This window comes from Tympanuchus pallidicinctus, unplaced genomic scaffold, assembly GCF_026119805.1.
Source record: "Tympanuchus pallidicinctus isolate F22 unplaced genomic scaffold, pur_lepc_1.0 scaffold29, whole genome shotgun sequence".
In the NCBI taxonomy this organism is placed as follows: Eukaryota; Metazoa; Chordata; class Aves; order Galliformes; family Phasianidae; genus Tympanuchus; species Tympanuchus pallidicinctus.
The window spans coordinates 4,861,431-4,873,638 of NW_026294746.1; the positions used below are offsets into that span (position 1 = coordinate 4,861,431).

Below are 12,208 nucleotides of genomic sequence, written 5' to 3' on the forward strand. Positions count from 1 at the left end.
CTCCCCTGGTGCTCGTTGCAGTGTAAATGCTGTCAGTTTCCTGGAGGAGCCCTGCTTTGACCTCTCTTCCCTTTGGTTTGCCGTTCAACCCATCAGCTCGTGCTGACTCAGAAGAACACAGCACAGCTCCCACTTGCTTGCATGTCACTGCAGCTTGAAATTACAGACATATTTCATATGAAAACAAATTATATAGAGCAGGCTTTCAGTTGTGAATGTACTCCTTTTATTTTTTTTCCCCCTTGGCTCTCCTTATCTCTCCCAGATGCAGGTGCTAGAAGGGCAGTGAGCAGAACACTGCACTCAGCCTTGGCATTGCACAGGGGTTGCATCTCATTTGTTTGCACCTTGTGTGTCTGCAGTTCTGGTGAGGTCAGATGCTTTCTGTTCTGTCCCACTGCCTTTCCTTAGTGGGACGTTTTTATGATATTTTAACTCTTGGGGTGGCTTTGTTTGAGGCAGGTAAGAAATGGATGCCTTGCTTCCTGCAGCTGATCAGCGTGTGGAAGGGGAATGAGAAAGAGAAAGATGCGTGGGAACAGGAACCTGGGCACTCTGCCTTTTGCAGGGCATCCAGACGCACTTCGAACCCGGCAGGGTGACACAGGGAGCCGCCTGGCTCTGCTCCCAGCTGCAGGAGCGGGGCAGGCTTTGGGGTCTTGCTGTGTGTGGCAGGATGAGCTGCCTGCTCAGGCCAGCCAGGCTCTCTGCTCGGTGGCTTTTTGCATCTGCTGCTGCTCCTTGCCGCCGTGCCTCGCGGTTCAACGTGCCTCCCAGCGCTGAGTGCGTGGCCCGGCCCGTGGGGCTCTGCTCCATGCTGAGGCTTCCTGTTCAGACCTCAGCAGAGGGGCTGAATGCAGCTTTTGTCGGCGTTCCCCTTGATGTGGGCACGTCCAACCGGCCCGGAGCCAGGTAGGAGGGCAGCTGCTGCTCGGCTCCTGCTGGCAGCGCGGCTCTGCCTGCAGCTTCCCCTGCATGCGTTCTCCTACTCAGGTTTGGTCCTCAGCAGATCCGTGCTGAGTCAGTGATGGTGAGGAGGTACAACGCCAGCACTGGGGCAGCGCCTTTCGACTCCCTGCTGGTGGCTGATGTTGGAGATGTGAATGTCAACCTCTACAACCTGCCTGACAGCTGCCGCCGCATCTACGAGTCCTACCAGAAGATCGTGGCCTCTGGCTGTGTGCCTCTCACTCTGGGTAAGTGCCCTGTGGGAGCTCCTAATCCTGTCCTGATTCCATTTTCTCCTGATTTGGTCTGAGCACGCAAACAAGAGCAGCATAAATACAGGGGGGAAAAAAATCACTGGAAAACAAATGCAAGGAGTGCTGAGAGCCTCTTGCAATATGCAACGTCCTCTTCCTCGTCCTGTCGCAGGTGGAGACCACACTGTAACATACCCCATCCTGCAGGCAGTGGCAGAAAAGTAAGTTTCCAACCCGGAGGTGTAGAACACAGCCCTGTCCTAACGTTGCTCAGCCCCTCCAGTGATGGCAGTGATGGTGTAAGTTGGGGGATACCGGGTGTGGGTTGGGGACTGATGTGCTCACTGATCCCACCAAGGCACGGACCTGTGGGGCTGGTGCATGTGGACGCTCACACTGACACCAGTGACGTGGCCCTGGGGGAGAAGATCTACCATGGGACCCCGTTCCGGCGCTGCGTGGATGAAGGGCTGCTGGACTGCAGTCGTGTGGTTCAGATTGGCATCCGTGGCTCCTCCTATGCCCCCGATCCGTACAAGTACTGCTGGGACCAGGTAACCTCTGGCAGCTGCTCTGACTTAAAGCTTATTTGGGAAATGCAGCCCGGTCTCCTTTCCATAAATCCCCAGTGGGATCTGGGTTGCTGGTTGTGGGATGATGAATGCTGAGCTTGTGCTTTCGCAGGGATTCCGGGTGGTTCCAGCTGAGGAGTGCTGGATGAAGTCCCTGGTTCCACTGATGGGAGAGGTGAGGCAGCAGATGGGGGGTGGCCCGGTGTACATCAGCTTTGACATCGACGGGCTGGACCCAGCCTACGCCCCGGGAACGGGGACACCAGAGATTGCTGGGCTCACACCTATGCAGGTCAGGGTCACAAAGCTCCCTTCCTAATAAGATAAGGATGTTTTTCTTCCCGTTTGAGGAATTCTGATCATTTATTGTACCCCAATCTGTTTTCCTCCCAGGCTTTGGAGATTATTCGTGGCTGCAAAGGACTCAATATAGTGGGATGTGACCTTGTGGAGGTGGCACCCATATACGATGTCTCTGGTGGGTCGATGGAAATCTGTGGGGCTGCAGGTCTGAAAGGACACTTGCACTAAAGGCTTCAGTTTTTGCTAGGTGCCACCTAGTGTTGAAAGGCCAAGGGCAGCCCTGGGCTCTAGGAACTGTCACAGAGTGGTAGGAGCTGGTAGAGGTGGCTGAGATCTGCGGGTGAAAACAGATGGGCACTCATAGCACAACTTTTATTACTGTTCTTTTTTTAATTTTCATTTTTCGTGTATCTTTTTTTGTCTATTCCTAGGTAACACTGCCCTGCTTGGAGCCAATCTGCTCTTTGAAATGTTGTGTGTCCTTCCTGGAGTGAAAACCATGTGAGGGCAGCTCCTGTCTGGGCCCCAACCCTGCACAGCAGTGACCCACCAGCAGCAGATGCCATCGCAGACCTTGGATGAGGTTCCTGATGCCCTACTCTCCTCCAGGTGCAGTGTGCTTTGCAGTAAGGAATAAATGCTGTGTGCTGCTAGAAGAGGCAGTGAAGCCTAGCAGCTGGGGAGAGCTGGGTGTCCCTTGGCCCAACCTCTGGTGTTCAGGAAGGGTTTGGCTGCCCTCGGGATGTGTGAGTGGGTACAGACACGGGGTCGTTTGGCACATGGAAAAAACACAAAAGCCATTTCATCACACATTAAAATAGTTTATTTTGGTTGCGAATCTGTAATCGTTTTTAAAACAAAATGGCATCAGTGCCTGATCACAAATACATGACAAAAAAAAAAAAAAAAACAACAAAAAAAAATCCAAACCAAAAATAAAAAAGACAAGTTTGCTAAATAAGTTAATTCCCCACCTCCCTCCCTGTATCAAAAGTGCAAAAGATGTACTTTGTTTTCAGTCCCACTTGTCAGGCTGTGTTAGCGTACGAGTTGCTGGCAGAGGGAAGAGAAGGGCTTTGGGACAACCTCTGACTTGGGGCTGCTTCCCTTTTTGCTGTAAGGATGTTTTGTTCCAGCTTGTGAGCGGGGCTGCTTGCTTGTTCATGGCCAGACAGCGCGTTGGGACTGAACTGCCTCAATCTTTGGGTTACAGACTGCCACATGCAGAGCAGAGCAGCAGGTGCGTGTTGCTGATGATACCTTACAGCCTGGGGTGATTTGGGGATCTCAGCTTATGACTGCTGGCAGAGGGCAGGCAGAGCTCAGGCGTAAGCAGCAGCTGAGGGCCTCTGACCACGCTCTTCTACTGGCAAGCAAGTGCCCAGTGCTCCATGACAACCAGAACTCCTTCAGTGGGTGATTTTAGAACAGTTTGGCATTGCTGCAGCGCACAGAGATTATATTTTGAAGGCCACAAGGCCAGATCTTTTCCTTACTTGGCCCAGGGGTGAATTCCCTTGCTGTAGCACAACTAGGCACTTTGTCTTTTTAAGTTGCATGTCAAAAGTTTATTCGGGTTTCTGACTCGCTGAGGAGACGGCAGATGGGTTTGTCCATCCCCATTCCTCACCCAAATTTGGTGTTTGTGTGTCACCATCAGGCTGACAGTGTCCTGCCCCAACCCCATCACACCACGTGTGTGCCCTGTAGCTCATTAGCAGGCAGAAGACCTCATTTTTTTTCTTCCTTCCCCCGATTTCAATGCCTCTTTTCTGCAGCTGAGGCCCAGGACCTGCTGAGCTAAAATCCAGCAGCCTCACATAAGAGTGGTTGGCAGCACAGCCACGTTTATTTGAGAGTACACGCAGTGCTGGGATGGCCAACAGTGGGCAAAGCTGTGCCCAGCATGGTGGGAATGCAACAGGCCAAGGTTTTGTGCATCAAAGTAATGCAGGCAGCAAAGTGGCTTGAGCTCCAGGTTGGGACTCTGCAGGATTTCAGTCCCTTTGGAAACCCTTTGGCTTTGTGTTGTGGCTGGAGGAGCTACAAAGCACGCCGGCCCCTGCTGCTTGCCTCCCCCAGCTCACAACAGGCAGCCTGTACCCCAGTGTGGGACTCTGTGCTTTGTGACTGCACGAGCTTCACACAGACCTGTGTGTAAAAACAACAGAAAACCAACAGAAAAAACCCAAGGCAGCCTGCACGTTGAGAAACAAAAGGTTTGTGGCAGGAACGGAATGGGCAAGATGACAAAGCATCTTAAACCCACACCTGAAACAAAAGGAGCCTCACACGTAAGCGACGGTCTGGTGGTACAGCACTTCTGGGGCAACGTTTCAGGAGTACAATCATTGACAAATCAGGTTCCTTGATACAAAGAAAGGTTGGTTTGTACTACAGATGTAAGGGTGTTTGAAAGGAGCCCCCACTGGCTCTCTAGCAGCTAGGTAGAGTTTCTTCTACACATCTACTGGCTCATAGCAGCATATGCCTACAATCCGAGGACACGGTTAAAGTTATGGCTCTAAAATACATCCTCTAAAACTGACAGAAGCAGGAAGGCATCTGGAAAACAATGTGACATTTAAATGGCTCGACACCGTTCCAGTATTTACGGCTGTGCAAAACCCCTTCCCTCCCTGGTTACGGTGGAACTGTCACGCGAGGAGCACGGCGCATGCACATCACCTCCCTGCCCTCACCACAGGTGAGTGCCAGCTTCAGGGCAGGAGTGCTCCCAGCCACGTTCCAGGTCACTTACCCAGGGGGAGCCGAGGGGTACGGCTGTCTGCTGGGAGGGTCTGGAGGGTCTTGCCAGGGTTACACCATGCACCATGGGCTAATAAGCACACAAGGAAGCGAGAGGAGAGCCACGACCTGCCCTGTGTAACCGGCCACGTCACCGCAGCAGTGATCACGGCTTTTATTCATCTGAGGTGAAATGAGGGATGGCTCGGGGACGGCCCAGGAAGCAGGTGTGGCACGATGAGAAGGGAAAAAAGGACTTCTTGGCTTTTTGACAGTACAGCATCCAAACGTGAGGATGGTTGGGGTGGAGGGCGTTTCAGCACGCTTCGTTGCACTCCCGGGCTCTGGATTCTTCTGGTCACCGGCCCTTGGAGAGTTCACCTAAAACCTAAGGTCCATTCATCACAATCATCTGTTCAGACCTGGAGAGAGCTGTCCCTCGGCATCTTCGTAAAAAGTGTGTCTGTTAGAATCTCTTAAAATCCCTCAGTCTAGCGCAGGCCACGAGGGGATATAGAACCTCTGTAAGGAGCCTTCGAGAAGGCGCTCCATCCAAAAGGACAATTTATGTAATTTGTTTTTAATGGATCTCGATCCTGGGCTGCAGGAGGATTTCCCTCTGGCTTCGGTGTGCAGTGAGGAATCGTAATCCTCGCCCGCCCCCAGGGTTCCCCCCTCGTCCCCTGATCTGTGAGGCTTAAAGAGGCAGAAGTATTTCTTGTGGCCGTTCAGGGCCAGCACGTAGCCCGTGTAGTCGCGTTCAAGGAAGTGCTTGTCGTACTGATTGGGGATGGGGGCAGCATCCTGTGCAAACTCTAGCAGGTACTCCAGCCACTCACGGTGCTTGTCCAGGCTGAGGAAGGAGAAATGAAGAGAGCTGCTCCTAGGGGGGAGAAGAGAGAAGCAGGATGAGCATGGCTCCCAAGTCAGGCTGGTGAGTGTTGGTTTTGCCAACTGGACCCTGTACTCGGCATTGGTGAGGCTGCACCTTGAGTGCTGTGTTCAGTTTTGGGCCCTTTGCTACAAGAAGGACATGGAGGCCCTGAAGCTTGTCCAAAGAGGGGAGCAGAGCTGTGAGGGGGCTGGAGCGCAGTCCTATGGGAGGTGGCTGAGGGAACTGAGATTGTTTAGTCTGGAGAAGAGGTGGTCAAGCATAAATCCCCCCCTGATTTTCCACCTAAGCAGCTTTGCTTATGCAAGGTGTTAAAACAGGAAAGTAAACACAGGAGAGGACCCCGACCTACCCTGTGAATGTGTAGACTTCCAGGGCAAACTTCTGGAGAAGGGCAGTTTTGGTGGAGTTAGAGAGAATCAAGACCACGTTCATGTGGCCCGGCCTGAGGCGCACCAGGTTACTGTTGTAGTTGATGTCTGTCAGCTCCGTCACCTCGACAAAGCCTTTTTTGGGAACCCTGCTGCAACAAAACAAAGATGGAGTAAAAGGGGAAGCAAGCATGAATTCATTCCCCCCTCCTTACGCTGATCCAGCCCTGTGCCCTGTAGCTACAGCCCGTGTTGGTGGTGCAACCTGCAGAGAGGAAGAATGGATTTATGCCGAGCAAGGAAGAGTGGCTGGATAGAATGAGACCTGGTGTAAAGTCACAGCTTCCCCTGGATTGTCAGAGTCCCAAGTCCATCTCAGAACAGCTGCTTCCTCTCCCATGTTAGCAGGAGTCACTTAATAACTAAATTTCTGTATCCACATCCCTCTCTGCCCTGCTAACATCACTCCTTCCTGCCTTTCTGTACCCACACTGCCCTTGCAACAACTACTCCATCCACACAGCTCTTCTCTACCATGCACTTCTCTACCTACTACTCGCTGTGCTGCTCGTACTACTCTTCACAAACAATAATTCAGCAAAAAGTGTTTTTGAAGAGAAAGGGAACCTGTTACTCTCTTTGCTGAAGCTCATGTCGTTCTTCTCGGTCTTTGCAGTGGTGTCTTTTTTCTCGGAGGCAGAAGAGTCCCTTGTGTCACTGGAATCACTGCCAAGGAAAATGATTTGGGGCTTGTTTAAAGGGCTGCTTTGAGCTGCTGCTGGTTGGGCTGTGAGATCCCCTTGGATGTGCACTCACCTGAAGGCCTGAACAATGACAGTGCCAAAGAGAATGAAGAGCGCAGAGAAGAGCAAGGACAGCAGGGGCATCATTTCTCGCCTAAGGGAAGATTTGCAAACAGGTCTGTGAGCTGCACAGCTTTTTCTTGAATTTAAACATGATCAGGATTTGGAGCACTGTCCTGTTCCCATCCAAAAGGAGAACAAAAATGGAACATTTTTACAGTAAGGCTATGGGGAAGTAGTGGAAAGCATCAAATGACATGGTCGGCATGTTTTCAGGGGCATAATATCACAATCAACTTCTAGGCCAGAGTACCCAGTACTTCAGGCAGAGGCTAATGTCACTGTGCTGCCACTGCTCTTCACCTTAATCTCAAGAGCATACAGGCACCTGTGTACTTGGTGCACTCTCATTTCCTGTTAACCCAAGCCTGGTTCTACCACGCATCTGAACAAAAGAACAGCAATCCTGCTCCCTGTTGAGAATTGTCAGTGCCCTTTCCATACCAGTTGCTATGAAACAAGCTGTCCCAGCAGTCCAGGATATAGTCCAGCGTGGAATGGAACCACCGGATAAGAAACATCTGTTTAAGAGAAGGAGGGAAAGAAAAAAAGGCAAATGATAAAGCTGTTATTCCCAGCACCAATGAGAGCCCCAGCCCCTGAACTGAACCCCAGCTCCAAATCAGCTTTGGATTATGCCATGAGTTCATCTTTCCTGAGCAACAACACCTGTGGAGTGTGATTCCCACTAATGAGCATAACGGAACTGTTCAAGGAGGTAACATGCTTGCTAAGTGGCTGGAAAGGCTGTGCACTTACAGGAGCAAGCTCATCATTCAAGTCTTCCAGGACAGTCTCTGAGGAGAGAAGACCAGGGTCCGTTCTTAGCTGGTCCAGGAGATCCAGAAGGATGAAGTTGTCCTCGTTGCTGCCTTGCCAGGCCTCCTCCAAGGTTTTATAGGCAATCTTCCCTGCGTTGTTGCGCCTCTCCAAAATGACCACCTGGACAAGCCAACCACATCAGATGTCTGACAGGACAGCACTTTTACTGAGAAAGACATGAGCTTCAAACCCCTGCCCAGAATTAGGAGTCAGGTCAAGTTACAGCAGCCTACATAGAGCGAAGAGATTTACAACGACAGACAAAAAGCACAGCAGAAGAAAAGAAAGGTAAAGGTAATGCTCACAGCTGACTTCCCACGGTACTTCTCCTCATCCATCAGCAAGGCATCTGCAAATTCTGGCTGCCTGTCGTTGTAGATGTGTGCAAACCTCAGTGTGTCTTTTGTGTTGGCCACAGCAAAGGTCAAAAATGCCTCGTAAGCATCAGCAAACTTATCGCCTTCTCCAGTGAGCAGGACCACGCAGTGCCTGGGCAACACAGAGAGGTGGAGAATGAAGAGCTGTTCTGGCTGCCAGAGGAAACAGCTGTCCTCTTTCTGCTAATGAGAATGATCCTGAAGGGATGGAAACCCTGTTTGTCATTTTTGGGCTTATTTTTGAAAGCCTGCCTCTGCCTTCCAGATGTTGAGCTCTCCAGGCTGTTGCCCCACTCCTCCTCCCTTCTCCCTGTCCTCTGTCCCAAGATGCGCCCAGTGGAGGCACAAAAGCTATCAAGCTGCATGGATACCCAGCAATCTCCAGTGCAGTCATTTCCTTCCTTCCCTTGGAGACTTTTTATATCTCACTCAGTCCAACAAGAGATGGCTTTAGAAGTAATCCAAGAGCCTCGGGGGACAAAATGGATTCCCAAGGAGCCTTACTTTCTCTGACGGTGTGACTTCTTCACAGGACACAGCTCCTGGAACAGCCTCTGGTTGGTCAGTCTGGCTGCCATGAGGAACTTATTCTGGGAAAGGAAGTCATCAATGAGCTGCTTCTTCATATCCCGTGCCTAGAGAAAAGAAAGCAAGCAGAGTTGGTACTGAGTGGGTTGAGGAGAGCAAAGCTATTCTAAGACTTCCTCTCACCTGAAGAGCTGGAGGATGCCAGCCATCACAGTCCTCACTGAAACCCCCAAAGACACTTAAAGGACCAAGAAGTTACCTGCAACTATCCCCTACAAAGCTCAGACCCCACAGCTGATGCCCACCAAGCTACCTCCCTCCTGAGGCTTCGCTCACTGCCTTCGCTGAAGCCAGAGGTACCACTGAGAATCAGTGCCACTTATTCCTCAAAATGCAGCCAACCAACCTCTCATTTTGGTCAGAGAAAAAACTTTCCTTTCATGGAAGCACTCGGAGAAGACTCAGAGCTGTACCTGTGCCACATCAGCGGGCTTGTCGATGTGCTCCTTAAAGATCATCAGGGTCGGCGTGTAGACGTTGATGTTGTACTGACTGGACAACTCTTCAGTCCCTCTGAGCCCCACGTACACGTAACCAAAGGACAAGTAATCTCTGTATGCAAAGGCAGTCAGCTGGATGGGAAGAAAGCACCAGAATGTGTCACATTAGCACAAAAAGTATGCCTTGTCCCTCAGTGCTCGTGGTGACTTTGCTTATGAACACCCCCCGCTGTTTAAATGCCACTGGGCATGTGCTGGATTTAGTAGCAAGTCAAAATCCAGAGGCAAATATTGCTTTACCTTGTACAGCAATGGCACGGCTGGCATGTGATCAAACAGAAGGACGTGGGGCTTGTTTTCTTTCTTCCAGTTAGATAGGAAGCGGATGTAGTTTTTATCTGTAATCTTTAAATGGAGTCACACTGTTAGTTGAACCTCAGAACAGTCAGATGCATGCAGTGCTGTAGGGTTAGGTGCCTGAGTGAGAACCAGGTCTGAAAAAGCTGCCACAGGTATGCCTGATGTGTGTGCTGGTTTGACTCGGCACTGACTGCAGCTGGAAGAGCAGCATACAGACTGCACTGCTGGCCTAAATGTGCAGTAGTGCAATGAGCCCCGTCACAAAGAAAATAAGTTACAGAACAGTGTGTTGTGCTTGCTTCCAAGCAGGGAAGCAGGGTGTGGAGCCATAATTACAGCTCTTGAAGCACTTTGGTTCCCCAGTTGGCTCTTCTCACGTCAGTGACACACATCAGGGCTGCATTAATTGGATGAGCAGCTGCAACAGCTAACGAGCTCTGTCTGCCCCCATCAGACGGCAGCCGCAGCGCTGCACGCCCCCCTCACGTGTACCTTCTCTACGAGGTTCCCTGGCAGCAGGTTCTCCACAAACTGCCGCAGGTTTTCTCGACTGACGGCGCTGTGGAAGAAGCTGATCTTCCCGTTCATCAGTCCCAGGATGGACGGCGTGCTGTGAGCGCCGAGGTGATGGGCCAGGCGCCTCTCGTACCCGGCGTGAACGACCCCGATGCCCACCCCTGTGAAAGGAGAGCAGACTGACCTAAACGATGACCGCGAGCCCACGCCTGGACCACACAGCTGAGTTGGAAGAACCCTTCCCTTGCTCAGCACCACGCTTGGCAGTTATCTGTGTCACGGTCCCTCCCAGCTCTGTGCTTTCCTCATGCTGCAGTCCCTTGGAACTTGTACTGAAAGCTTTATCGAGGGAGAGAGGGAACGTGATGGCCTCTTTTATTTTACCCACCGACGTCGCACGTGCTACAGTAAAACCCAAAGGAGAACAAGCTCAGTAGGGAGGGACTGGACCACCTCTGTGTCCTGCTGTGTTTTTTTGGAATGTGCATGCAGGAGACATCAGCACGAAAAACAAAATTTCCATTTGCTCTCTGCATTCCCAGCTTTCTTGTTGGCACACAAATATATTTCCAGTAGGGCTGACGAGTCCCCAGACTTCCCTCGCAGCCCTGTATGGTGGTGACTCAGGTGCTGTATTCTGCTTGTTCCAAGTTCAGGACAGAGCCATGCAGGATTTACCTATGAGCTTTAATTAATGTGGTTATTTATTACCATGGCTGCTGGACTACAATTAGGGAGAAAAGGCATCTTCCCCTTGTAGCATCGGGGGTGACCGAGGGAACAACAGTGAAACCACCAGGCAGAAAGAGCTGAAACTGTATGAGTCAGAAGGAAAGCCTAATGTTTCCTTGTTTACAATGCTTAGCCTCATTGATTTAGTTATTACTAACACACAGGAAAGTGTTAGGCTTGTGGCCTAAATCCCTGAGTCCTTCTATGGACCAGCTGCTGGTGGACACCCTTCCCATACCTCATTCTGCAAGGAAATTCGTGCTCAACCCCAACGCCTCGTCCTTACCCAGTGCCTCCAGTTCCTGAGCAACTTCCTTCCACACGGGCTCGATGTGGATGCAGCTGAAGCACCAATCTGAGGTGATCTTAATGAGGTATGGTTTCTTGAAACTATCTGGCACGATTTCATTGATGTAATGTGAAAAATGGAGCAAATACTTCTCGTCAGAGGTGTCACGTCTCTCTGAATTGAAGGGGAAATGGAAGAAGGACTCATCAAAGTAGAAGCCTTCGTGGAAGTGGTGGAACTGGCGCTGCTGGTGCTGGGAATAGCCCTGGCTCTCCCCAGCATCTCCATAGCGATCAAAGTTTGCCCTCTTTTCCTCGTTGGAGAGGATCTGGGAAGCAAAGGACAGAAGAAAGGTGGCGCAGTGCAAAGCGTGGAGGGGTGGGGATTGGAGTAACCCCGACCCACCCCCACCCACCGTGCCCACTGACCACATCCCTCAGTGCCACATCCCCACATTCCTCGAACACCTCCATGGATGGTGACCACACAGCTCCCTGTGCAGCTGTGCCAGCACATCACTGCTCTTTCAGAGCAGAAATCACTGCTGACATCTAACCCACACCTTGAGGTGCACCTTGAGGCCATCACCTCCCATCCTATTGCTGTCACCTGGAGCAGAAGCCAACCCTGCCTCACCGCAGCCTTCCTTCAGGAGCCGTACGGAGCGATGAGGTCTGCCTTGAGCTCCCCGTTCCCCAGCCTCACCATCCCTGCGCTGCACTCCAGCCCCTTCTCGGTCCTGTTCCTTTCTGCAGCGCCTTTCTCTTACCTCGTAGGCCTTGCTGATCTGGATGAACTTATCCTCAGCGCCCGGGTCCTTATTCTTATCCGGATGCCTGGAGCGGGGTTGGAAGGACGAGGCGTTACTCCCTGCCGCGCACCCAGGCCTCCCCGCCCCCCCCCAGCCGCAGGTCCCGCTCTGTACCACTGCCGTGCCAGACGTTTGTACGCCTTCTTGATGTCGGCCTGACTGGAGGAGCGGCCCACGCCCAGCACGCGGTACGGGTCCCGCTCCGGCGCGGCCTGCGCAGCCAGAAGCAGCAGCAACACCAGCAGCAGGCCGGCCGGGCCCGCGCGGCCCAGCTCCATGGCGGGCACCGGCACCGGCCTCAGCCCCGCAGCCGCCGCTTCCG

The 12,208-nt window shown here is 52.0% G+C and overlaps 2 protein-coding genes across 2 annotated transcripts; one reads left to right on the forward strand and one right to left on the reverse strand.

Annotated features, from left to right (window-relative positions):
• The first annotated feature begins 310 nt into the window (after positions 1–310).
• Positions 311–2,915, forward strand: AGMAT (agmatinase). The gene is given in 9 exon segments (XM_052692051.1): positions 311–462; positions 569–665; positions 667–912; positions 994–1,196; positions 1,375–1,423; positions 1,561–1,756; positions 1,887–2,066; positions 2,168–2,252; positions 2,509–2,915. Coding segments are annotated over 9 exon segments (1,215 nt in total). The 5' UTR covers positions 311–377; the 3' UTR covers positions 2,583–2,915.
• DNAJC16 (DnaJ heat shock protein family (Hsp40) member C16) lies at positions 2,878–12,207 on the reverse strand. The gene is made up of 14 exons (XM_052692047.1): positions 12,001–12,207; positions 11,845–11,911; positions 11,073–11,403; positions 10,031–10,215; positions 9,479–9,583; positions 9,152–9,310; positions 8,655–8,785; positions 8,079–8,262; positions 7,711–7,893; positions 7,396–7,472; positions 6,905–6,985; positions 6,716–6,814; positions 6,070–6,240; positions 2,878–5,708 (listed from the first exon to the last, which is right to left on the reverse strand). The coding sequence occupies exons 1-14, from the start codon at positions 12,162–12,164 to the stop codon at positions 5,312–5,314; spliced, it is 2,334 nt and encodes a 777-aa protein (XP_052548007.1). The 5' UTR covers positions 12,165–12,207; the 3' UTR covers positions 2,878–5,311.
• Position 12,208: the final 1 nt, after the last annotated feature.